Source organism: Amphiprion ocellaris, chromosome 2 (genome assembly GCF_022539595.1).
Source record: "Amphiprion ocellaris isolate individual 3 ecotype Okinawa chromosome 2, ASM2253959v1, whole genome shotgun sequence".
In the NCBI taxonomy this organism is placed as follows: domain Eukaryota; kingdom Metazoa; phylum Chordata; class Actinopteri; family Pomacentridae; genus Amphiprion; species Amphiprion ocellaris.
In genome coordinates, this window is record NC_072767.1 from 31875625 (window position 1) to 31903217 (window position 27593).

Consider the following 27593-nt stretch of genomic DNA (forward strand, 5'->3'; position numbering starts at 1 on the left):
TCCAGGAAAGTAGTTGGCATTGTTTTTTGACTTGCACTTTGGACAGTCGATATTGTGTTGTTCAGAGACAAACACATCCACGTATAGTCTGCAGACTGAAGTCAGAATCACAGAAAATTGGAAAAATACTTGCGTGGGAAGCATCTTTGTGGCTTTGAAACACTGAGACAAAGCAGAGGAGGTTCACTGAAACACCAGTGACACTATCTTTTGCTGTCTTTTATGATCAAAATCATCATTTTCAATATAAAAGCTGGAACACAAAAGCCACAACACGGATGAGTGACAGTAGTAATCAAGTAATTATATAAAACAACTGTAGCAAAAAGTGAAGTACATGATAAATGACAAATGATAAAAAGTATTTAGAAATGGAAAACCTGAATCTTAGTTTCATCTACAACACCGATTAATTGGGGTTTCTCCATAGACAATCTCCTGAAATCTTTCACATTAACAGAAACTATGTTTTAATATGCGATTTAAGTAAATTTACTACTGTTGCATATAATTGCTTCTCCGGTTGTTGATTAAACCCTGAAAAACTTATCTCAGTCAGTCACGGTGTTGACCGCTTCTTTTTGCTCATAATGTCTTCCAATTTTTATTTTATCTTCACTCCACCAGGGGGAGCTTATCTCTCAGCTCAGCATCCAGGATATGCCATGTTCTCAGACAGTAAGAGCAGGGCACAGACAGAAAAATAATTTAAGCTCAATGATGATACACTGTAGTGGAAAGTTACCAAAGCAAATACTTAAAAACTGTACTTGACTACACTTGAGTAAGTCTTCTGCTCCGACCCTTACTGAAGTAAAAGTATAACCGGCTTAAGGGCCTTATAGTATAAATGTAAAATCATTCTCTACACATTAAATGGTCTCTGTCAGTGTTCTATTTTTCTGTGTTACACAACTGGATTATTCCTACCGATGCAGACAATTTCCTCTCCAGTTGTTGATTAAACCCTGAAAAACTTATCTCAGTCAGTCATGGTGTTGGCTGCTTATTTTTGCTCATAATAGATTAAAAAAAAAACACCATATGGACATTTTAACAAAGTGAAAAGCTGAATTTTCACTGTAGGGAGTCTTTAACATACAAAACTGATTTAATTAATTTATATACTGCCAGATGGCATAATTAACTGCATAGCAACTCATTATATTTTTCAGTATTTATTAAAGCATAAAGAATTTTTAAAGTCCTATAGTATGGCTGTCAGGTAAATGTGGTGGAGTAAAAGGTAGCAGAAAAAAATGTGTAAAATTGAAAAAATACAACCAGTATCTTAGTACATTTATTTACTGTACATCACTGCTAACCATAGCCTGTTTTTTTAACAGCTGCAACTCTTGAGTGATGCTCACACATTGTTTCATCCATAACTAGTTTCCAGGTGTCTATTCTGCATAACAAGTGCTTCACTTCTGGTGCTTGGTAAGTATATTTTGATTTTATGACTTTCATCTGTGTAGATTTTATTTTATCCAGCTCATAATCATTCTAAGTGTTTTACTGGAAGGCGGCTTCTCTTTTTGGTTCCTGAAGATGTCTCACCTTCAACTCAGAGGCCTTTTCTGTTTCAGCTGACTGATGGGAAGTCCCAGGTATTTATTCTCACCTCCGAATCACATGTAATACAACCTGTTAATGACCCAAAACTCACAAGACTCAGGGTGTTAATGGTTGTAAAACTGCCTGAGGAGAAATCTCAGTCTAGTTGCGTTCTACTGAAACATTCAGAATTTTAATACATATATGTAGTTTAGTAAAAGTGTTAAATACATGACTGATTATAGTATTTATGCATTGCAGTATTCCTACTTTTATTTTAGTAAAATTTCTAAGCATACCACTGAGAATACCCCAAGATAACTAAATGCAATATGGTATCACCTACCTGATGTTTACAACTGCACATTTAGATGTTACTTATAATTCTGTAATGCAATTTGTATCAAACTGAGGAGCTTTTCTTCCATTCAGTGGATTATCAATGAATATATAATTGAATTAATGATACTATTGTCTCTGCTGTGTGCACATTGAATGTGATCGGGGTGGGAGTTTGTCCGACACGCTCTGACAGACACACACCAAGAGCGTCTCTTTAAGGAAACATGTCTGTCACACCAGGCTCAAGGCAGCAGCTCACCCAGCCAATAAATTATTCAGCCTCCTGTGCCACTGAATTTAGACATGGCAGAGCAGAGCTGGAGGGCAGGGCAGAATAAACCTCCTGCATCCTCTTCTACTAGACGTTCCCTAAATAATCTAAAGAAATGTCCTTATATTCTCACTTTTAAAATATCCAGAGCATGTACCTGGCCTGCTTCACATTAAAACAAAGTCCCTCATCAGTAGGTGGTGATTCATACGAGTGACATCATCCTTTCTCATCTGTAATGATTCACACTTATTGCATTTATTGAGCGACATTTGAAGCAGGACGAGTGCAGCGTGTTCTTTCTGTGCGTGGATTAGACCTTGAAGTCTTAATGCTGATGAATTAAATAAAGCAATTGCATCAGATAGAAGTGAAGGAGGCAGAGAGGGCCCGAGAGAGATGTTAAACATCCACTAAATGTGGGAGAGAGAGAGCAGTAGGACTGGTAGGACTGTGCAAAGAGCAAGGTCACAATTGCATTGTGTTTCAATCAGGCTGAAACCTGAGCAGCCAGAGTATCCTGCCACCAGATAGACAGTTCATGTTCACAGTCCTTTACTGCTCCTAAGCCTCTTTACAAAACTCGACAAAACATTCCCATTCACTGGCTAAAATTGGGGTAATTTGAGGTTAATTTCAACATAAAGGTGGTTGCTGTATGTGTTTGTCTTGTTGTGCACGGAAGACAAAGGAAACTATTGATCTGGTAGCAACAACCTCTACAGGCACTAAAACCATTATGGTCCTTTACTGCGTAGATGAGGTCACTCGCACAAGGACACACTGACATTGTTTGGTTCCTCATCTCATCAGTGCAATCAGCTCAATGACTGTGTGAGAGCTTCTCCATAAACATCTCTGCAGGTGCTGGGCTTCATCTTACTCTGCTTCTCTCTAAAGAACCCTTATTAGTGATTTAATGTTTTAGAAAATAATTATTCTTCAACATAATGGTCAGAAATAGATTCTATTTAGGCTTTGTAACTAGGAACCGATTGATTAGCGGATCTGATAATGTGCATTTTCTTGATTATCACTATCTTACTTTTTAAAAAGTGATCCCTGAAAAAAATAATAGAACAAAAAATACACTACTTTGCCTCAGCAGCCTCTCTTTACCTGTAGTCTCAAGCAATGTCCCACTCACAACACTCTCAGATTGGTTCCCTGTCAAGAGAAACAGCCAATCAGCACTAAAGGACAAACGTTGATGAGTTCTAGTTTAATTAAACGTGTAAAACATGAATAGACTGAGGTATTTCAATATAAATTTATGTTGACATTTGTGTGATTCTAAATTTTGAAACCAAGATTTTCACTTCAATGCAAATGTACAGTGTATCCGTTTTGCATATCGGCTATTGATCTCCTTGATAAACAAAACAAAAAATAATCCCCATAAAATAAGAATAAAGTCAGGTCGGGTTTTATCAAATTTTTGTAGAATAGGTAAATAATACTAAATCATAAATAACACTACAGGGTTTTAGTCCCACAATCTGACTGACTTGTATCATGAGCAGCTCTATTCCCATCCTTTCTCCTCCCTTTTCACCTTCATTTTTAAATTTGTTTGTCAGCTCTAAATGTATTTAGTGTGAAAAGACTCCAATCTGCCAATAAAAAAAACAACAGTGTGTTACTTTTTCAAACTGGGAAGTGTTACCTTCCCCACGAGGGTGTTAAAATGTTCACATTCACACCAAAATAGGGCTTCGTTTCTGTAGACACCTTCACTTGTCATTAAACTTCAGGTGTTACTAATAACATTAACAATGGCTCTGTAATGACTCTGACAGTGAACCAGCATTAACATGCACCTAAACAGAAATCAGCCTAACTTGCTTTAATTATTTACGTGTGTGATTTTCTTATAATAATGTGTCAGAATGTCTTATTTTGGCAAAGTACTGATGTAATTGGTATTGTTAAAACCTACTGCATTCCATTTTGGGAGCAACACTGCCAGGGTCCTGCTACAGTGAATGTTGGCTCACTATTATAGTTACTGAGACTCTTGATGAAGCTGAGCCATTGTTAACAATATTTGTTGCACCTGTTACTTTCCTGCTGTGTCTGTTCTTTTCTAAATTGTGTTGCATAAAGTAGTCGTAGAAATATTTAAACCCTTTACTGAAGAAAAAAATACCAATACAGCAATGTAAGAATACTTCATAACAAGCAGAAACAAATTACAGCTAAAGTATTAAAGTTAAAGCAATGGTTTGAACATCATTAGGTTATTAATAGTAAAGCATCAGTGTGTCAGCAGCATGTTACTGCTGTAGCTGCTGCAGGTTTGAACTACTTTGTATGCAGTTTTATGTACAGAGACGGTAGATAAATCTGAAGGCTCATCAGAAAATTTAAGTCCTGATCCACAAATCTGGTTTCAGCTTTAATAATTTTTCTCTTCTGAGATATCAGATCATTTCCACATTTACTGAAACAGAACCATGTGAGTAACTTAGAGGGAAAAATCACTATTTGGCAAACTTGTTAACAACTCATCTGAAATATGTCCCCGACTACATACTGCTTTTTTCAAGAAGACATCAAGTTTAGAAACCATTGGTTCAGCCTTTAACAATGTATTGCTATATTATGCATTGCATACAGTTTGTATCTTGAAAGTAACTGAAGCTGTCAGATGAATGCAGTGGACCAGAAAGAACAATATTTCCCTCTGAAAAATGTAGTGAAGTGGAAGTATAAAGTACCATAAAATGGAAATAACCAACAAAAGCCTAAGTACATCAAAACTGCACTTCCTGGACTACAACTGCACAACTGATATTAAGTTAAATAGGAAATGACCTGGCATTATTGTTTTCATTTTTGTTATTTCCATTAAAGATGATCCTTGTCAGCTCATATGTTGAAGCCCCATGTAACCGGATACACAGGTGTAGCATGTCGAGCAGGAAGAGGACAGGAGTAAATAATAACACGAATGATAGCTGCCTGTCCATGGAGCCTCTTCAGTGTAACGGTCCTGATACGCTGTTATGCTGGGGAAAGTTATTACATATATATCACCTGCACCTAACCTGCCATGACAAGTTACAATTGCTGCTATGTGCATTGTTTGTTTTTCACCATATGTGTGGATTTCAGGGGACACACAGGGGAAATGTCTCCATCAATATTTAGAACAAGTGACTTTGTTCCTGCTGTGCCCTCCTCTTATAGTTGGCAGCCTCTCCTTGTTTCTCTGGTCTGCATGGGTATGTTAACAGCAGGAGTACAAACAGCTGTGTGGGAGATCTGAGCACCTGTTACTCATTACCCTCCTCGGCTATATAAACCCGACTCAGATCTTCAGGTTGTAGATGCTGTTATTCCCTGCTCTCCAGTCCAGGCCTCAGCTGAATTCCACTGCCTACTCCTGCCTCAGCAAAGGCCGAGCTCACATGACAGTAGTTTTGGTTGGATTTACCCCATTTCACCCCTTCCTCAAACAGACTCGCACTGTTTTGTTCCCCCGGGAAGTTGGTCTCTGCAATGTCTTACAATAATTGCTGCAGGATTGTGAGGGACCGAGCTCCAAAGCATGAGGGCTCGCAGGTGAATATTCAAAAACAGGGTTTTTTAATTCACCCAAAAATTACAAAAAACTATTTTATAAATTGGGGCAGAGCAGAACTTACCTAAGGCTGTAAGCAACAAAATAAAAGCGTAAACCAACTGCTGCTTGTTGATTACTGTAAATACTTGTCTGCAAACTTGGGAATGGAATATAGTATTTTTGATGAAATATCTTTTTAAAAAAAGAAGCAGTGTACACTAGCAATCTAGTTTTTGATTCTAACATTACCCACAGTTATTAAAACAAAGAGTTGACATCTCATCTGCAGGTCTCACTGAAGAATCGACAACACATGTAGACCTCATTTCCCAAACATTTTCTCATCCGGACTTGTTGAGCTTTATGCTTTGTTTTTTCTAACAGGAAAGTAGCATCACAGCAAATTGTTGCTCCACATTCTCCATTCTGTTTCTCCGTAGGATCATGTGAGATGATGCACTGCTCCCTCTGGCATAGTAACCTCAATAAGATCCTACAGCATGTGAGTTGCCATTATTTTCAAATCTTGTAGTTTGTGCATGTCTGAGATTAGAGGGGAAAAAAGAGAAATTGCTCCGTAACTCTTTGGGGCTCTGAGTTTTACTTTAATGTTCTTTTTGTAAATAAAATCTGCGCTTGGGTTCCCAGGTGAGCCGTGATAGTCCCCTTACATAAAAACATAAAGGCAGCAAACTGAAAAACCATTACATGTTAGTGAGTGTTGACTCAGTGGGGATATTAAATAGGGGATCTGCAAAAGAATACATATTTAAAAGCAATACAGATTTCCTGAGAGCCTGGCTGCATTATATTTCGTATTCTACCCTGGTGCCTAAATCCAGATGTCTCCATCATAAATTGGTGCAGAAAAGGAACAAAAAGGAACAAAACCTACGCCCATGTTTGCCACTTAACACTTCCTATTTGCTGCAGTAAACAGAGGCTGTGAAGACACAACTTTGAACTGCAATGCAGACAAACTCACATCACCCCAGGAAGAGGCATTCAGGGACAACACATCTGCAAAATAAATAAATAAAATAAAAAATGTGGTAATACCGAGCCACAGCTAGTGTATAATCCTGTTTTTGTGGCCGGGCTGTGCTCCAAGATGTTCTATCTTTTGTGTGTTTCCATGGTGCAGTGACCTGCTTGTCTCCTCTCAGCTTGATGTCCCTGGTTTGACCTACTAAACCTCATTCATCCCCTAATATGTCCTCATATCAACCGCATGCAAAGTGATGCTGCAACCAACCTGGACTTTTAGAGATATTAATATCCCTGCTGGGTGTTGCTTTTAACTACATAGCAACACAAAAAGGATTGCACTCTTTTTGCAGCTTTAAAATTAGGTGTTTGAAGCGGGATCTTGCCTCCCCTTCCTCACCCCCCTGCTCTCCTCCTCCTCCTCCTCCCTCCACATTGATGCTGTTACCTCCCTCGGCGGTGATGTCAGCGGAGCTCCAGCATCCTCCTCTGCCAAAGACGCCGAGACAACAGAGCCATTTTGACCGCTCCGGTTCGGGTTAAACGTCAGTCTTTCCACGGCTACCGAGCCGCCAAGCCTCCTCATACGGCCGGGCGGAAGGAGGGACGGAGGTCGGGGGTGGTTTGAGGCCCCGTTTCGCGGCTCCTTTAGTGGCTCCTTCATGGGGAGGAGAGGCGGCTGCTAGCTCGGGGCAGAGCCGGACCTGGAGGTGGAGGTAGCTGGAGGATAACACACCGGAGAGAGACACTGCGGTAGGAGGCAGGAGGTAGGACAGCACCTTATTTTAACACTATGTCACGTTATTCCTCCGTTTTCGAGGCTGAGGTGGCGTTTTAACGAGTCGGTGTGTATTTACTCGGTGTTAAATCCCCAGGGAGGAGATGGGCTCAGGGTGCGGCCATGGTGGAGGCTCCAATGTTACAACGGCTAAATGATAGTAAAGCTGTTCCGTAACACGGTTCACCGACTGTCACGGTGTTTTAATGCAAATATTTTAAATTAAAGTGGCTTTTAATTGCGTGTGTGTGAGAGAGCAGGGCGTCGGGAATAAACGCAGTGTCGTGTCATTGAGAGAAAGGTAAACTGCAGGACGGTAAATGTTACTTTAAACTACGCAAGAAGTATATTTTTTTCAGAACCAGCCGTTAAATGTCAGTTTTAGCTTCATGTTAGCTTTAGCACGGGTTCACTTAGTATTTATTGATTTTCTGCTACCCTTAAACGCTACTGAGTGTTTCTTAAACGTATATGTACAGAACTGATGAGCTAAAACCTGTCAAAAAATGCTCTCAAGTAAACACACCAGTCTGTTTTTATATTGCATTAGCCTTTGTCACCGGGAAGATGGTGGCCGCCCAGCTGAGCTGCACCATCAGCTGATTGGACTGAGCATCTGTGAGAGCAGATTATGACCATGGATGTTGTGTGAGAGGAGGAAAAAACAGATTAAATGTTCGTTTTTAAGAATGATCTTTACACAAGATGTCATATTGCACAGTGAGCAGACGCCTACACATGTGGATCCCATCCTTGTCCCTTCATTTCATATGTTAAACTGGATTGAATTAATGCTGAAGCTTTTATATTATTCATTGATTCATCCCTATTTGACCTCCGTCTTGTCCACAGCACCTTAGAGCCTTCTTGCTGCTTTCCTGTTGTAATAACGTTACATGCTTGCACAAATGGATGTGTTTAGGTGTCAGCTGTGTAGAGGGTGTACCAGGAAACAGGGTGACACAGCAAATTCACAAGATTCAATAATGATGACAGACGTCTGAGTCACCAACTAATGGAACATTCTCTGAATATTTATCAAATTTAGCTTCCATTTAACCATTTAGATTAAGAATATCAGCCTAGACTGGAGCAGCATAAACTAAAAGACATAAACATTAGAATATGGTTTACGTAAAGATTTAAAATGTATCACAGCATCATAAAAAACATATCTCACTAGTCAACGATCATAAGCAAGCAACGCCAATGTCACATGAATGTGTCTCCAAATCATAAATGGTTATCAGGTAATTGAATATTCAGACCAAATCCAACATATCCCAAATATTGTATGTAAATTAAGTAAAATAAGCAACATTCTCTCTCATTAATATGCTGTAGTATGACATCATTTGATAGTATGTGCAAGTACACCCGAGGCAGCAGCAGTAAAAGATAACTGTGTCGCTCACTGTCGCGGTTATTGACAAAAACATTAGTAGATTGTAATTTGATGATGAGTCACGGTTGCTCTCGATCCGCCCACAACACACTAAAATCACACAGTGATTTCATGTTCATTTTGGAGTCTTTAGGGAGCCAGTGGTTCATAAAAACGGAGCTGCTGAATGGAGCCCAGCCCTGGATTTGTGGCTGGTTTCAGTGCTATTGTCGTCCAGAGAAATAGACTGACATTTAGCTGCTGCTGCACTTCTTTTGTTACAGCTAGCTTTATTATCCATCTGCCTTGGCAGTAGCTGACCATGCACGGTCTTTTCATGTTACAGCCACTCAGCCCTGCCCTCCTCTATTGTCCCAAACACGCCAACCGCAGTGTGTAATATTCCACCATTTCACAAACATGTAAAAATACGTCCGTTTTGTACAGTTACACAGCATGACACATGACAGACACTGTTCCATAAGCCACTTTTGGCCTGCCAACTGCCTATGAGCTGACACGTTAATAAGTCCAATTATTGTATTAATAACGATTCACTTTCCCCTCCCATCCCCAGACCTGCAGGCTCCACACCCGAGCACTAAAGAAGGCACCCCGAGGTGCTAGGAAGACAGCACCATGGCAGGGGCTTCAGTGAAGGTGGCAGTGCGAGTCCGCCCCTTCAATTCAAGAGAGATTGGAAAAGAAAGCAAATGCATCATTCAGATGTCTGGAAACACCACCAGTAAGTAGTCTAAACCCATTTTTTTCACTGAACTGACAGAATGCACTGTATGTCAATTGTTTTAAGTGTTTTAAATGCTGAACTAAATCTACAGTGGATTGCAGGAAACATAAAAATGTGCAGAAATATGTAAGCTTGAGCTGTGAGATTCTTCTGCGAACAAAATGCATGAATTTTCAGCTGTACTTTCACTCACCTTAACTCTGACCTTGCTGTGTGACAAGATTACTGAAAGATAAATTTTCTCTGCATAGGTGCTGGAGTGACTGTGCAAATCTCTGGTAAACAAGCGGGACACATGATACGAGCATTTATTTAGAATCAGCTTTAACTTCAGAGGAAGCACATTTTCCCCTCTATCTCGGACAAAAATGTAATCTAGCTGAACTGTTTTCTGCTGCTAAACAGAGCGAGCACTAAAGCGGTTATCAAATTATAATCGCCTGCTTTGTAAATGTCTTGAACAGCACACTTCAGGCGACATAATCTCCATCAAATTTGACCTGATATTAATTTAGGACAATGCTGTTTATCTGTGGGTGTGGCCAGATTAACTCAGATTAAAATGTGGCTCCTCATTCAACATTTTGTAATCAATGTTTTTGCTAATGCAGAATATACAGTAGATACAACATGGCAGTGAACAAATGGAAGAAATGTCATTTTTGTAGTCTTAAAAAAATTAGAAATGACATGTTTCCTGCCAAGCCTACTGTGTTTGTTATTGTTCTCACATGTTGTAAAGAATGTAGTTCAGAGCGCCCCACACTGCACGGATTTTACCGAGCACAGAGCGAGGAGACTGGAAAGACACTCGATATGTAGTCTGCTTCGCAAGGTAAAGCCGTTCGTCAATAATGAATGAGGCTTCCTGAAATATTTACCATTTGGCCTAAATTAGCCATCTCCCTCCTCCCTCGTCCTGTCATGGGTGACTAGACAACGAGCTGGGTGGCCTTTTTTGGGCTGTCATGGTTTTATTTTTGATTTTTGTTGCAGCTTGTGATGTAGGCTGATGGTGTCTAAAATGTTGACGGCTGCAGTAGGAGTGGTGTCACTTCCACCTCTTACTTTACAGCAGTGGACAATGAGTGTTTAGCTGTCAGTATTGTCTCCTCTAGTAGCGTAAACTGAGATCAGAGGTACTGCTGTCCACTGGGAATATATTGACAGAATTCAAACTAATGAGATGTTTTAATCAAGCAATTTATCCAGATGTATGTGACTTTAATCCCCTAAACCCCAAAGCTCCTGGCAGGTTTAAAAGGCACATTATCTGTAAGAAAAAAATACATAAAAATTGCCAAAATTACACCATTTATCAGAGCCACAAATTGTAAAAACGGATGCAGTGGTGAGATTTAACCTCTAATAATCATCTGTGATGTGCTGTTCTGTTGGTAAATTTACCAAATCTAAGCTTCAAATGAGAATATCTAATCAAAATCCTTTAATTCGGCATGTCTCATTACTCAGATTTTCCAAAAATAAACTATTTGCATTGTACAGATTCTGTAAAAAAACAAAAACTCTGCCCTCCTCAGTGCATATGAAGCTATGAGACTGCGACCAGCAGTCGTATCAACAAAGAAAACAGAAGACAACTATGAAAACACACTAAAATATAAGTACTATACAGCAATAGGACTTTATTCTGATATTGGTAACACCTCTGGAATGTTACGTGTCCAGATTTTTTTCAATTTTAGTAAATTTATAATGAAATACCACTTTGTTAAACAACACAAAAGACATTTTTGTTTCTCTACTTCTAGCCATAGTTGTTTTGTTTCTGTTGAGGTGCAGGATTTTTTTTTTGCAGTGAAAAATGAACCCACAGTGAGTAAAAATGTGACAGGTGGACTACAGTTAAATCTAATGTGATATCATATATTTAAGTTATTAAAGACAACCTCAGATCTGCGGTCATGTAAATTTGGGAACTGCTTGATTCCTTCCAATTTACTAGGACTTTGCGATATTGAAGAAATGAACAAACAAAAAAAAAAAAAATTGAGATTCAGATATTTTCGTTTCCTGCAATATGAACTATTTTTTCTAATTTTCACCAGATTACTTGACTAACTGCAGCATTTGGGGAGAATCAATCATTCTGGAATAAGTGGGGTGATTTTGTATGAGGTCCATCTGCACAGAAAATAGGAACATCTTTTAAAAAACACACATTACCAAACACATCTGAAATAGTCTTTTGCCTTGAATGGCATTCAGATCTTTGCACTTGTCATACAGAGCTCTGTGATGCTGATATAAATGGTCAAACAAATTTGTTGTGTTACGTCATGTAGTAGCAACAATTGCAAGACACTGCCGACAGAGGACCCATTTTTGGTCAATGCTGTCCTTTCTGTTGCTGAAATAATCCCATAAAAATGATGTTGCATTTCTTTTAGCAACCAAATCTTCCTTTTCAATGTTTCTCTCCTATTCCCCTGGAACATGCATATCAACAAACTCTCTGTCTTGTGAATAAAGTTTTAAGAATCTCAGCGTGTCTGAAAACCTTTATATCGGAGTACATTGTGTTCATTCACACAGACTCAGATTAGTGTGGATTAGTCATGGAAAATTAAAACTGTTTTCTTGTTGTATCAAGCAGCAAAAAAAATTGTAGTATGAGTTAGTTTGTCCTACTTCACATTGCTATTCTGCAGTGGGGCGACTATTGTGCCTGCACACATTACAAGGTCGATACTGAAATTATATATTGTGCAGCACAAAAATATGAACCGGTTAGTGACGCTTCTACCTGACAGTAGAAGCGTCACTAAAGGGAAATATTAATGCTGATGACAACTGAATTGATGTCATTTTGACATACTAAAGCGAAGCATCTGCCACATTCACCACATGTTGAAAAAAGTAGGTCTGAATGTACAGTTTTTTGTTAGTTATTTTAAAATCCAGAAATAAAATTGAATTTAATATTATGCCAGCATCACTAGAGAAGTTCATGTTGTTCACACGCACAAAGCCGCTTTCAGCCAGACTGGAGGTCTTTCAGCAGAGCAGATTGTTCTCTTCCAAACCGAGTCAATGGCTCTGGATGTGGGCTGGAGGATGTGAGTAGGCTGATGTCATGAAAAAGCCCATTGGTTGCAGTGTCTGGAGGGGGTACAGAGGCAGGGTATAAATGCCCCCTTGTCCGTCTGTAGTCTGGGCTGAAGAAAAGAACAAGAAAAAGGAGTTCTGGATTTTTTTGTATCTCTCTCTCTCTCTCTCTCTCTTGCTGCTTTGTGCTCTCTGACACTCATGTGTGGGTCAATAGCTGAGTTCCCACAAAGCAGGAGACTGGCAGTAATCTTGTTGTTTGATAGATCTTCCCTTCCACACTGACCTTAATTAAGATGCAGGAGACAGACCTGAAGGGATACTGGGCCTCTTTTTAAACGACTAGTAGATACAAAGACTTGGTGGCTGGATTTACATTTATGCAGCTGCAGAAAAATTCTGAAAACATCAGAAATTAAAATATCTGGATTGTACACCACAATAATATCTGTAAAAGCAATCTCTTATATCCAATCATGGTGGCAAAGGTATGTATTTCTGTTGTATTCTGTGTGTTTAATTTTAGACACACCACTGTAACACCAGCTTTGGCTACTTTTTCTTCAATTATATTGTTGCTTTTTGTGCCTTTTGGGCTATAATCCAATAAAGTGGACCCTGGTTTCATTCAAGTTGCATGATATTGACAAAGTTCAGCAGCTCAGCTCAATGCAGTGACTGATGGCTGTTGAAACCAAATGTCATTTCAGTTCATTGTAAGTAGGCCAACACTGTTTCCTGTTCCTGTTATAATTTAGTCTTTTACTGGTGCAGTTAACATCTTTTCATATTAATGAAAACCAGGAAGGATTTTAAAGTCTCATTCAGCTGCTTTTTGTCATTTCAATCTTGCAACACGCCTTATCTAGTGGATTCATGTTGCTTTTTCTAAGCACGGTCTATGATCTTGTTAACCATGATTTGTCTTGCATAGAGAAATTAGTGCTGCCCCCAAACAGGGTTTTAGTCAGCCAAATACATATATTTTAGTCAGTTTCGTTAATTGAGGATTCATTTACTCGGTGCGCTTTGGTTTATTATTTGGTCAGAAATACCAGGACAATGCATAGGCTCACTGTCTGTACTGGATGTGGACCGATCATGCTTGCAGTCAATGAGGCAGAAGATCCCCAATTGCATAATATTTTCTGCTCTTTTATGCTAATTCAGGCATACAACATAGACAGCTACAGTGCACCTTGCCAATACTTGTCTTATAGATAGACTGTAAACTGAGTCCAGCAGCAAACGGCGGCTGCTGCTGAATATAGCATCTACGTGGCTTTGCTCCCTGTCAATGGGTTCACATCTCCTCTGCCAGACCTGCTGATGCAGCCACATTTCCTCTCTATTGACTAGGGCAGGTCACCCGTGACAGTCCGACCAGCATCCCTCCGTCACAATTATGAAGATCCAGCAGCTATGACGGACACAAACATGAAATGTGTGGCACAAGAAAAATGTTGCAAACACAGCAGAATAACACCTAAAATTAAACTGCAGCATATAATCGCTGCTATAATTAGGTAAAGTGATGTGAGGTGTAGATGTTCCTCACAGCTACAGTGGTTTTGATAAAAATGATATGTGTTCATCAGTTAGGAATTCATATTTTTCAAATCCCCAATTCATACTATTAAAAACCTGATATTAGGTGAACTGTAAAATCATGCTTTTGAAATATGCTATTGAAAAAACATACATATAGATCTTTCAAATTTGTAATATAATAACCATTTCTTATTTAGAAATTCTTCCTTTGTAATACACAGTAAATGAAATATTGTATTACAAGTAGAATTTGTGGTGAAAACATGCTACAGTATTTTAATTTGAAATAAAGGTTTGACTCAAGTGAAAGTGGAGTAAAATGGATTAAATTATCAAAATAACCATTATCAGTGTGGAAATCTTTTTGTAGCAGGTTTTAGGACAGTTTAGAACAATTTGGCAGAATTGAAAGATTTAGTTGATTATTCACTCAGTTAATGGACAAAACTACTCAGAAACAACTCTGACGACATTTTATCAACTAAACGATTTATAAATTAATCGAAAAACATGTTAGCAAGTAATTCAGTAATTGCGTTTGTTAGTGGTTGTAACCCTGCTCTGAATGAACACATCAGGAACTAAATTTGATTTATTCAGTAGTTGATAAAATGTTATTTTGTAACAGATTACAAGACACTGTGCTGAGCAAACACCATAACATGCAGAGGTTTTTTAATGTCTGTTTTTAATTAGGAATTGTCTGCCTTCTGCTTTGTTCCCTCACATAATTGTTTGGATGGATCTTCAAATTTTGACCTGTAAAAATAGAAACAAAGACATAGCTCCTATAAATGTTTCCCGTTTCCAAGATGTGATTTATGTTCTGTGAAAAGAAAAGGGTTTGTCAGAAATGGATGTCTGAATGTGCAACCGTTATGGTAATAATAGTGTGGACGTGACATGTACATGCACCTGGTGACGAGGTTTGTCATCACACTGCCAAAGATCATGTGATCATGCCCTCCATGACGTGAATTCCACTCCTGGTGTCACCTGTAAACTCAACACATAGCAAATAAAAATGTTTTCATCACCAAAAGAGAAGGCAAACAGTAAAAGGGAGTGAGATGAAGACTGGAGGCTCTGTGTGCTGAAAATTATGCAAAAAGCTGTCCTCTGATGGAGATTAGTGTTTGCCACTGAGAAAGATATGAAGCTACTGAGTGTTATTTAAGTAAGCAGCCTGCCCTGATCGCTCTGTAACCCTCATATGTGCTGCCGATCACTCTTAAGGTAATTACCTTGCCTGAGTGCTGAAGGATGGGTGGAGGCTCATCCTGTATGAATCATAGCACAATCAAAGATGAGTAAGCAACGAGAGGATGTAACACTGCAGGGCCTCTGTCAGATCTTGATATCTTTTTATTTTAGAGGTTTGGCACAATAAGCCATGTCTCTTTTTAAATGTGATTTAGTTGATGATTTTCTTCTGAGTGATTGATTCTAGATTTGATGGAACCAGGTCAGTGTTATTTATAGGAAGACCAGTTTCTCTCCTGTTTTGCTAAATATTCATTCTGAAATACACATTTTTCTTTAACAATAGAACAGATTTGAGTTATTACTGTATATCAGACAGACCATATAAGGCCATATAACATACATAACTGAGTGACATGTTGCTACAAGATATTTTAAGCAAGTTGCAGTTCACCAGTTAATTAGGGCTGCAGTGAATCAAAGAGAACCTTGGTGGTCTGAAATTGTACCTACCCTTTAACTGAGTCGATCAATTGGTCACAAGGGAAAAGATCTCATCTCTAGATGTTCTAAATTGGCCACAAAGGAGTTATTGGCCTTAATGTATTATAAATCCACAAAAAATCTAGTATTTGCAGTGTATTTAATCATTTGAACCTGGTTATTTTATACTGAAATGATAATCACAGACTGCAGCAATAGCAGTGTGAACCTGCTCGTATTCGTATGTTTTGTGAAAACAGAACGATATGAACTGGTGATCAGAACAAGGGAATTATTGAGAAATACAATGCAGACATACTAGCCTGCTGTTTTAGATGATCTTCCATGTTAGTGGTTGAGCTGTGATATACAAACTGCTGTTTGCAGAGTTCACACTTTTTGCCCATTTGTTTGAACGAAATGGAACCACACCGACTTTTTTGATGTAACGTCTGTTCATTTCATTAAGAGAAGACTCTCAGTAAACATCAACTAAATAAATCAAACCTACTCTCAAAGTTGTGAGGAAAGGTGTTCACAGAAAGTCTTACTTTTGCTGTCGAAAATAATGGATGAATTCTGGAAGGCTATTGATGTAGCACTTTCTTCCTCGTTAAAGTAACACCAGCAACCAACCAATGACATTTTTGTTGAAAGGGAGAATATCGACCAACCAATTGACCAGTTGACCTAGAGGCTACAGCCCTCCTGGTAATATGTCTTCTTCCTGAATAGAAACTACATTCAGTTTGAGCAGTTGTCAATTAAGACAGGAGCAAAACATCTATTTTAAAGCATCTCTAGCAGCTGGATAGTGCAGTGATTAGCACCCCTGACTTTAGCACAGGAGATTTGTTGGTTCAAATCCTGGTCAGGGTGCAGTTGTCCAGTGAGGTCCCTTAGGCAAGGCCCTTTGTGCTGCCACGCCTACCTGCATTGTGTTGGATCTACTCTCAGATGTACGTCGTTCTGGTTAAAAATGTCTGCTAAGTAAAACTGTAAATCAATTTTAATTCAATTCAATTCAATTTTATTCATATAGCACCAATTACAGGTCACATTGTCTCAAGACGCTTTACAGAACCCATATGCCTGACCCCCAGAGCAAGCCCCAAGGCGACAGTGGCAAGGAAAACACCCTTTTAACAGGGAAAAAACCTTGAGCAGAACCTACATTTTGCATTGCATTGTTTAAGCAGGTGCAACTCCAAAACTTATTTTTTTCCAGAGAAAATGAGGACTTTAGCTTTGTACCACTCAGCAACACAACATGCCAAATGTAACCAAGATGAACATTACTGATGCACTAATATGATGCGTGGAACATTTAATAGTCATTACTTGATTACGACCGCTTGTTCATCCAGTTCTAAATAGATGTTTACGTCAAACTGTAATTTCTAATGCTGCTTAATGTCAGGACAAATTACTGTAGAGGACTGTATGTGGCAGGAGAAAACACAGTTGTAGAAGAGGAATAGCTTTTCCAGCTAATTATACATAGATAAACTGAACACAGCTATCCGAAGGCAAGTGTCACATTGTTTATAATGAATGCTAATTTTCTACATTCTTTCCCAGAAGGGTTTTTATGAGATGAAGAGGTCGAACACAGGATAAAAGGAAAACTAAAATAAGGTACCGGTACTACAAAACTAAATAAATCTGAGTGTAGCAGGAAACAAAAGGCACACAGTTAAATACATTACATTTGCAAACTGTACATGAGTACGGGTCTGTTGCTGAGTTGACCAGAATTTAGCAGCTCTCAAGAGTGTTTTTGGCAATTTTCAAATAATCTGGTAAAAGGTTTCAGGTTCTGTTGCTGCAGTGGCTAGAAACAACTGCTTGGATAAATATTTGATTCCTGCCTGAGGTCCATTTGATGAATGTGTTTCATCTGCACTTTTTCTACACATTTCATGTTGCTCTCCACTATTAGTATCAAATAAAATAATAAAAATGTTTTAAAACCAAATGAAATACAGGACTGTAGCGCATCTATGTTTGTATCTGGCTGTCTTCCAGAGTACCTGGATGAGTCATGGGCTTCATCTCTTTGTCATGGGCCTGAAATCTGAAACCTAAGTCAGCCACACTGGCCTATATTTCATAGTTGGAAACGCTGTAGCAGTGTAGAGAGGAAGCAAGAGTGTGTACACTTACTTGAGATTGTACTTAGCTCTGGGCCTTTTCCTCTGTTATCGACCGCATCTGCATTAGCAGAGAAATGGTCTGGAGCTCTGGGAGCAGGGAGGAAGCATTTTCATAGCTGGCATCACCAGACCACATCAGATATGCTGTCTTTAGGTGGGCACACTGACAGCTGCTGTAGTATTCACACAAAAGACTGTGGATGTCAGTGGCTGGGTGTGTTTGTATCTGCTGAATTGGGAGAGAATGGATTGAACTGTTGTCGTAGTCTTGATCTGCAGCAGGAAGAAGCCTCAACAAATGCAGAGAATTACACATTTGTCAAAAAAATTCTTTGCATTATACATCTAATATTTCACCTCGTATTTTGTTATTGTAAGACATTTGTAGCAGAACTGCAACAATTAATCAGTTGTCAACTATGAATTATTAAATTAAAGTGTTTTATGATAATAATCTTTATGAAATCCGATTTAGGAAGAGCTTTGCAAGGCAACAAGGCAAGAATTTAAAAGAGATAAAACCACAACATGGCATATTAAAATCAACAGTGTTAAAAAAGAGGAAGAAACATTACTGAGAGAAATAAAACACAGTTCAAATTAAATAACTCATAAAACTGATAAAAGTGTTTGAAGAAGAAATTGGTAGTCGTGTTTATGGTACTAGAAGGTCATATTTATAACTAGAAGAAAGACTATGAGGGACTTTAAAAGTAATCTTTTTTTAAAATTATTGATTAATTTGTTTGTGCTTATGTCTGAATTCTAAATGGATGTTTCAGTTTTGTAATTCCAGCTTCTTAAATGTTAATATTGTAGATTTCTCTACTCCTCTGAGAGTAAGCTGATTATCTTTGGGTTGTAGGTAAAACAAGACATTTGAGGACGTGATCTCAAGACACTGGTTGACTTTTTTAAACATTGCTGACATTTTATGGGCAAAACAACAACTAATTAAATAGAAAATTATCACCGGATTAATGGAACAGTGGAAATAATTGTTGGCTACAGCCCTAGTCTGGAGGGTTCATCTCTGGCAGTATAAAACATTTCTTCTAGCTCAATGGTTTCTGATTAGATCACATTTCGTCTTGTAGGAGTTAAATACCAGGACAAGCAGTAATAATGCTGTTTTTAAAATGTCAAATATTGTACATGTACAGCTGTCCAGTACAATCGTAGAAACATAACTAAACTAAGAGTTAAAGTGAACCAGAGAAACCAGTGTGTCCCCATTGTGTTTCATTTGTAAAGGGTCTGTGTGCAGACGTATCTAACATGAAGTCAGGTCAGCAGGATATGATTTGATCAGCCATCATGATTTAACTAGATTTGCATGAGTCATCGTGGGTTGTCCAGAGGATGTAAATCTACCAGAGCAGATCAGGATTCTCTGTGGCCATAAAACTCCACTGACCACCATATAGCCATAGATATACACTGTGTTAATCGTCATGAATGTGTAATGGCAGAAGGTATTTCCTGTTTGAGCAGAACGATGGAAGCTTTAATGACTCGTGGTGGATTCAACTGTATTGATTTGTGCATAAAGGGCACATGTGATTTACAGAATAGTCGACAGACACAGGAAGATATATAATCATATCAACACTTCAACGGCCTTCTGGGAAGAATGAATATTATAACAGTGGCAAAGGTAGGATTTATTGGAGAACTGAGAAAGGTCAGCAGAGCCTGAGAATGTGCAGCTGAAGGCAGTAGGTTGTTTTGAGCATTGAACGGTTGAAAGATGAGCTGAAGCTGGCAAGCTGAGTGTGAGCTGAGCTAAGATGGCCATTGTGCCGGTGAAACCTGGCAGGTGACAAAATGGCTTTTTCATCTTGCAGTACCAACAAAGTAGGAAATGGGAATAGCATTATTTTTCTAATTGAACAGTTCAGTTGTTTTCTGTGTATTGAGTGTTACATCCTCACAAGATCACCTGCAGGGTGATCTTGAAAATATCATCTGAATGTGAATGCCATTTAAGAAACGGCACAATAAAGAGGAAAAGCAAGAAAACATGTCATTAGTGGTGAATAGTGCATCCCTCTGATATTTTATTATCACCTACAAAGTATAATTTTTAATGGTTCTGTTTGTACAGCCCTGTAGATTCAGTTACTGAATGAACACTGTGTTTAAGTTGAAATGGGAATTATGTAGTTTTTTTGTGGGAATGGCACCACAAGCAATCATTAGGAATTAAGGAAACTGAAAAATAGGGCTATATAGTTTAAAACACTGCAATTAGCAGATCAGACTGCAATTTAGAATGTACGTTATGGAACATGTTTGACATAACTGTTGTGCTAATGGTTTTACAAATACATGCTCCTTGTTTGACAGGCACACTTTTGATGGTTTCTCATTATGTAATGCTCCATCACATGTTTTAAATCTGTTACGCAGTGTATGTGGAACTGTCGCTTGACTTTAACAGCTTGCATTGCAAATCAAATGGTTATATACCTGTCAAAAAGAATTGCAATTAGATATGTGGCCCAAGACATTTCGCTTTATATTTGCAGCTGATATTTATTTGCAGTAAAAATGAAATATTGGTGTTAAAATTGAGAATAGCACAAACTTCAACACAAACCTTTGTTTTAATACCTATCTTATATGCCTAATTAAAAGAGACCATCTCAATATTTATCCTTGAGTATAGATTGAAATGTTATTTTTGACACATAAGCAGTCAGATCATGCTGTGGGTGGGACTTTACTCAAGAGCACAGACTGATGATCGCAGGGTTTCAGTTAAAAAGTCGAGGGTGGTTTTTATGGCAGCCTGATGTGTTTGAATATTTAATGTTTATCCATGGTATATATGTGCAGTGCTTAAATATATACAGTATATGAGTGATATTCTAGTATTTCATTTGTACTACTGTTTTTCAGTCCAACCTAATAAATAGTTTAATGTTTTTGGATCTTTATTAAGATGTTTAATCACACCTGGTACCATATCAGAGCCTGTCATTGTCGCTAATTAATTTTGTGGTATTTAGTATGTGTGTTGGTGACTTCCCCTTTTTTTTGGAAATTGTTTTCTTATCCCCAAATCCCAAAGATATGTATTGGTACAAAAAGAAGAAGCGACTCAGCCCTTCCAGCTCTATTAGCACCACATGATACCAGCTGAGCTCAGATACAGTTTCACAGGGGCAGCTCTCTGCCTCATTCTGACCCGTGTTTCTTGTCCTGTCTTTCAGCCATCATCAACCCCAAGCAGGCCAAAGACAACAAGAGCTTCAACTTTGATTACTCCTACTGGTCCCACACTTCGGTAACTCTTTCTGCTCTCCTGCAGCTCAACACAACACACTGACACATGTACATAGATGTGCTTTATACTGGGTTAAGGAGAGATTTTAAGATGGCTGATTATTGATCTCTGTCCACAGCCTGAGGATGTCAATTATGCCTCTCAGATGCGTGTCTACAAAGACATTGGAGAGGAGATGTTGCTTCACGCCTTCGAAGGCTACAATGTCTGCATCTTTGCGTATGGTCAGACAGGCGCTGGAAAATCCTACACAATGATGGGAAAACAGGATGTCAAGGATCAACAAGGAATCATCCCCCTGGTATAAACAGTCTCAGGATTACTTGACCAAACCAGCTAATAAATTAGGAAAAAAAATATTCTCGATTTCTGTGAAGCAGTTTTAGAAATAGCTTTGTTTTTTCCTTTCAGCTGTGTGAAGATCTTTTCACAAAAATCAATGATAATACAGACAACAGCATGTCTTACTCTGTAGAGGTAAGTGTGGGTGGCCTCTGTCATCTGCCCCTTCTGTTTGTACTTTAGACACAAATGTGTCACCTGCTATAAATGTTGAAGTTAATTTTGAATTTGAACAGGTAAGCTACATGGAAATCTACTGTGAACGTGTTCGGGACTTGCTGAACCCCAAAAACAAAGGGAACCTGCGAGTGCGAGAACATCCTCTGATGGGGCCTTACGTGGAGGACCTGTCCAAGCTGGCTGTCACCTCTTACAACGACATCCAGGACCTGATGGACTCTGGCAACAAGGCCAGGTGATGGAGGCAGCCTTTGATCCAGTGACTTCACACTGTTATCTGAGAGGACCTCTTAAAGGGTCACTCCACCGATTCCACGCTTAGTCAGTGGTATTACTGAGGCATATATGATGTTTTATGTATCTCCAGAGCAATTTCTGTGTTAAAATAGCTAATCAAATCAAATTATGAAAAATAACTTAATCCACTGAATCCCAAAACCTGCTGCATGTGTGAAAGGCATAATAAAAAATCTGCAAAAGCGCGCCAGTTATCACAGTCAGAAATGGTAAAAGCAGAAAGCAACTTTCCGACAGGCCTTGAACTACTCATCTTTTGCATTTTGGTCGTTAACCAAACTTAACTACCAAAATCTGAACTTAAAACCATGATGTCTCATCTGGACCAAAAATGCCCAGAAAGTGCTTGAAGTTCAAAGAGTTAAGGCCTCAAAAAGGGAAGGTGTGCCATTTGAAAGACAGAAAGGTCTAATGAAAGGTGTAACTGAATTGCATTTTGAGAAAGTGCTTGTGGAGCTAAACCTACATTAAACACTGAAACTCCTGATATTTTAGCAGTTGCTGTTTCAATTTGAAACCCCCTTCTTTTACAAATGTCTCATGTTAAGATGTAAATCTAATGTCTAATGATTCAATTTTCAATTAAAAATTCTTTCTTTGGCATGAATAGTAAACATCCGCTGTTGCCAAAACAAACCAATCAACACATCACATCCTAATGCATCTAATCACATTACATCTAAGTGTGTTAAATAAATAAGTAAAATTCAATACAATAAAATTAGTAAATTATCAAATTTAAAGTTTGCTAGCACTCAAATCCAGACTGGGGAGATTGAATTAACTTCTTCTCTAATACTGGTGGCAGAGTGTCACATACTGTGTAGCTGAATATATGAATTGTAGTGATAAACACAGTCTTATTGTCTACTGATCTCAAAGGAGGAGATATTGCAGCTTCTGGCCATGAACAAGCAACCTTCCAATTATTAATCCACTTCTGTAACCTCTGGGAAACTAGCCGTCTATATATTATTTCCACTGTAATAAAGTGGCCTAGAACTGTCTTTGTTATGCAATAATGCTCAAAAGTGTGTTTGTGCTTTCAAAAAACATGTAATTTTATGCCTAAAACCTAATAAATATGTCCTGCTTGTCAGTCAAATGTGAAGTAAACAAACTGATAAAACTTGATTTACTGTCTGTGCAGAACTGTTGCTGCGACCAACATGAACGAGACCAGCAGTCGCTCGCACGCCGTCTTTAACATCATATTCACTCAGAAACGCCACGATGCAGAGACAGACAACACATCTGAGAAGGTAGAGGATTTTTATCACACCATGACTCCATTTATATAACACTGAGCTGTTGTCTCTGGTTATCTACACACTGACTGATGACGCTGATTTAAATCTTAATGTAAAGTAGAAATCAATGACAGCCTGAAGGTCGTAATGATACGGCCGCATTGTAAAGCTGGTTTTTAATGAAGGCTGCGTCTGGAATAAAGACGAACACCTATAGATTTTTTTGGGCACTAATGTGTTGTGTTTTGTTGATTGAAGACTGTTCATTTATTGTACTATTGCAGGTCAGCAAAATAAGTCTGGTGGATTTGGCTGGCAGTGAGAGAGCAGATTCTACTGGAGCCAAAGGAACCAGGCTGAAGGTAAAAAACATTTCCTCCACTGGCTTTTGGGTATACCCCAAAAAATCATGGAGTCTCTGAATTGGGAAGCAATCAATGGTACTAAACCTATATTACAGCAGCCAATTAGTGTTTTTACTTTCGTTGTAAATCCTTATCTGCCTCATGATGTATCACAGGAAGGAGCAAATATCAACAAATCTCTAACCACACTTGGGAAAGTCATCTCTGCTTTAGCCGAAGTGGTATGCATTTTATCTATTTGTTTTACATTGTAAGATAAAGTAGATTTTATGTTGGATAAACTTGTTTTGCACATTTAAAATTGTTTACATTACATACTATGTAACCTTACACATCCCTGCACACTGGAAATGTTTCCATTACCTTTTAGTTTTATAATTCCTTGGATTTGCTGCACTTTCTGATGATTTGTCTTGCAACACTTACTGTTTAATGGCTTGTAACACTTGCTTTTTAAAATCTTAAATCTTTCTTTTTTTTTTTTTTAAAGATACATTTTAGTTATAACTGTTATGTACCAAAATCTACTTGGCAACAAAACTAATTCACATTCTTATTTTATTTTTTTCATTTACTTCACTGTAGGACTCTGGGCCAAATAAGGTAATTGAATTGAATACTTTAAATTAGACTTTTTGCATTTTTTTTTTTTCATTTATTACTTCTCCAACCTGAACGCAAATGAATACCTTTCCTTTTATGCTTTTTATATATTACACAGAATAAAAAGAAGAAGAAAGTAGAAAGCTTCATTCCCTACCGAGATTCTGTTTTGACTTGGCTGCTGAGAGAAAACTTGGGTAGGTGTTTCACTACTTAAAAATGTTAAATTAATTCTACACAAATTAAAACCAAATTATTCAAATATCTCTTCTGCACTGTGTCAGGTGGGAACTCTCGGACTGCCATGGTTGCTGCCCTGAGTCCAGCTGACATCAACTACGACGAGACGCTCAGCACACTCAGGTAGAGAGCAGACAGTACATTTCATTTTCTGCTGCACAAGTTTTCTCCCACACAGCTGATGAATGTTGCTCTGAAGGACACTGATGCCAGTGAAACCGAAGTGTTGCGTAATGTGTGGTTTCCTCAGTGGTTTGCTTCAGTTTCACACTTCAAACACCCTTCACGAGTTGCGGCTGCAGCTTCAGGCAGCAGAATCATGGATAAACTTAGGGGAATCATGAATGTGTGTGTGTCCTCCCTCACCTGTGTCATTGTGCTCAGTGATGCCTCCCTTTGTGTCCTCAGGTACGCTGACCGTGCCAAACAGATTCGCTGTAACGCTGTCATCAACGAGGATCCCAACAACCGATTGGTGCGCGAGCTGAAGGAGGAGGTGTCTCGCCTCAAAGATCTTCTCTACGCCCAGGGCCTGGGCGACATCATTGAGAGTAAGGGATCATTAACTGTAGATTTCTTTCAAATTCTCTTTGCTGGTTTTAGACCTTTTTGTAAGTGTGATCACTGTTCTCAGTTATACACTGTCAGCCTTAGCTCAGCCCACACAGCTCCCCTCACATGCTTTTATTCTCCCTCTGCTCACAATCATTGTGTATGTTGAGATATCAGATAGAGCAGGGAACAAAGTAAGAACTAGACCAGCAAATCAATGGGAATGAGTGAATGGAAATGAACAGATAGAGATTCCTGTTAGACTCCAGTGAGACCAGAAGTGCAACTTACTCACATGTGACAAAAAAACAGGCAGGAAGAATGAAACTGTCAGTCCTGACAGTAAAGCCCACCTGCCCTGTAAAAACCAGCAGAGTCCTGTAGCAGAAATCTACATGCTGTAGATCAAAGATCTACTTACAGCAAGATGCAATCCCACTTTCACTGCAGTGGTGCACCTTTAAAGGGTCCATATTATGCATTCCGGGTTTTCCTGTTTCATTTAGTATAATTTTTTGCATGTCAAAAGCCTACAGACAAACAAAGCCCAAAGTCTATGCCATAGAGAGTTATTCTCTCCCACAGAAAACATAGCTCCTTACTTATCTGAAACATCTCGGTTTAAGTCCAGGGTTTTCTTCTTTAACTATCTATGTTACAAGATTATCATAAGCCCTGAATTGCAGCTTGTTCACAAAAAAAAAGCAACAGAGAAAATCTGTAGGATCTATAAATTGCAACAAAATGTATCCGAAATGAACACTTTATTTAAAAAAAAAAAAAAAAAAAATCACAAAAAAAACAATATTCAAATGGGACATTGTACTGGCAGGAGATTAAAAATAAGCATCCTGCACAGTCATTGTGTGAGAAACCAAGATGACAGTGTCCGTGGTATATGATGCAAAGGACTGAAAGATGTTTGCGTGTCCGATGCCTTGACAAATGTGTTGAAATAACAGCTGAAGTTTAGCTTTACAACTTCAGAACACAACACTACCTGCTGAAACTAAATTATTACCACACATATGTTGAAGCTAATTTTTATTGTAATCCCTATTTTATGTATAACTTACTAAGGCGTTAAATTGAGGAAAATTTCTTAAAATATTTAAGTAGACACATACGAGTTTGGCATGCCATCAAACAAAACATGAGCTGCTTCGAATCACAACTTCAGAGCTATGTATCACATGCTGAGAGCATATCATTTGGACTGCACCACTCTGATGTTTAGCAAGTAATAAGTGAACATTTACACCATTAACATGTTGTCTAAAAGTGTTGTGCTGTCTCTTTTCTCTCTCTCTGTCGCTCTTTTTCTCTTCTCCCAGCATATCGAGCGTCTGGTGCTGATATAGAGGGTTTGAAACGTGTGTTTCTGGCTCTTGCTTTTGCTCTGCAGCTTAGTGTGATTATTGTGACAGTAAATACTGGCTTTTTTTGGGTTCTCTGCAGCACCATGGTAAAGTTACGAATTGATCACATTATTTGAGTTGATTTTCACTGAAATACAAGAAGCTGATGCTAGTAGCATGCCTGTACAGGTTTTGTCATTTTGGCTTTTATCACTAGGTTATTATGAGTCACTTTATGGTGCTGTAGAGATCTGCGTATGGCTTCGTAGTTGTGGCATTAGTGGGGCAGAGCTTAAATATTCATAAAGCAACAAAGCAGAGGAATAAAATAAGGAAGCTTATGGACCATAATGGGATACTTTTCATTCCGACCTTTAATTTCCCCTGATGTAGAAACTGTAGCCTATCATTCCCCTGGCAGGGTCTGTCTGGCTCTACTGCCTCCTGTTGGCAGCAATGATGAGAAAGACAACGATGCAGCCTTCAGTCACAGAATGAGCGCAATCACTTACATAATATTGGACCTTTGACGTTGTCGTCTCATTTGATGCCATAAATTTTTACAGCCTTTCCATAATACATGTCTTCATTAACTGCAAAGGCAATATTATGTGATCCATCTTAGCGGGCGTAAGCCTGTCCAGATGGATGGCTGTGATACACTTGGGCAATTTATTGCCGTGTTGCCATAGCAGCACCCGCAGGGTTGTTCTTCATGCTGTAGAATGTGTCATTGGCCTTTGAGGTGTCACAACAAAGATACAACCCTGGACAGAAACCTGTAAACTATTTTGTGTAGTAGTTTAATAAATAGAAGATGTATTAATTATGACTCAAAAATTTCCAATGAAGGCCAGTCAAACCAGGCTACCACTGTGTCTGATTCTCTGCCAGAGAAATGGATTTCTGCTTTGACATTACTAATTCTAGCAAAGCACACTGCGCAATAAATGCATCTTGCTGCTTTGAGATAATAATCTTAATTGGGAGTTCTGGCTTCCTAATGTTCTCTGCGGA

The 27593-nt window shown here is 38.6% G+C and overlaps 1 protein-coding gene across 20 annotated transcripts in view; it reads left to right on the forward strand.

Moving 5' to 3' along the window:
* The first annotated feature begins 7131 nt into the window (after nt 1–7131).
* kif1aa (kinesin family member 1Aa) overlaps nt 7132–27593 on the forward strand; it is a 52641-nt gene continuing 32179 nt past the window's right edge. For 2 of the 20 annotated variants that reach the window (XM_055016435.1, XM_055016446.1), the window contains exons 1-14: nt 7133–7492; nt 9465–9632; nt 21316–21389; nt 21508–21690; nt 21801–21866; nt 21968–22146; nt 23359–23470; nt 23743–23820; nt 23979–24044; nt 24409–24426; nt 24545–24623; nt 24711–24789; nt 25075–25217; nt 26553–26591. In XM_055016435.1, the coding sequence (XP_054872410.1) occupies nt 9527–9632; nt 21316–21389; nt 21508–21690; nt 21801–21866; nt 21968–22146; nt 23359–23470; nt 23743–23820; nt 23979–24044; nt 24409–24426; nt 24545–24623; nt 24711–24789; nt 25075–25217; nt 26553–26591 (1222 nt within the window). In that variant the 5' untranslated portion in view covers nt 7133–7492; nt 9465–9526. Of the gene's footprint in view, nt 7493–9464; nt 9633–21315; nt 21390–21507; nt 21691–21800; nt 21867–21967; nt 22147–23358; nt 23471–23742; nt 23821–23978; nt 24045–24408; nt 24427–24544; nt 24624–24710; nt 24790–25074; nt 25218–26552; nt 26592–27593 lie in introns of all 20 variants that reach the window. The other 18 variants (XM_035945811.2, XM_035945812.2, XM_035945810.2 and 15 more) reach the window with 15 other exon arrangements.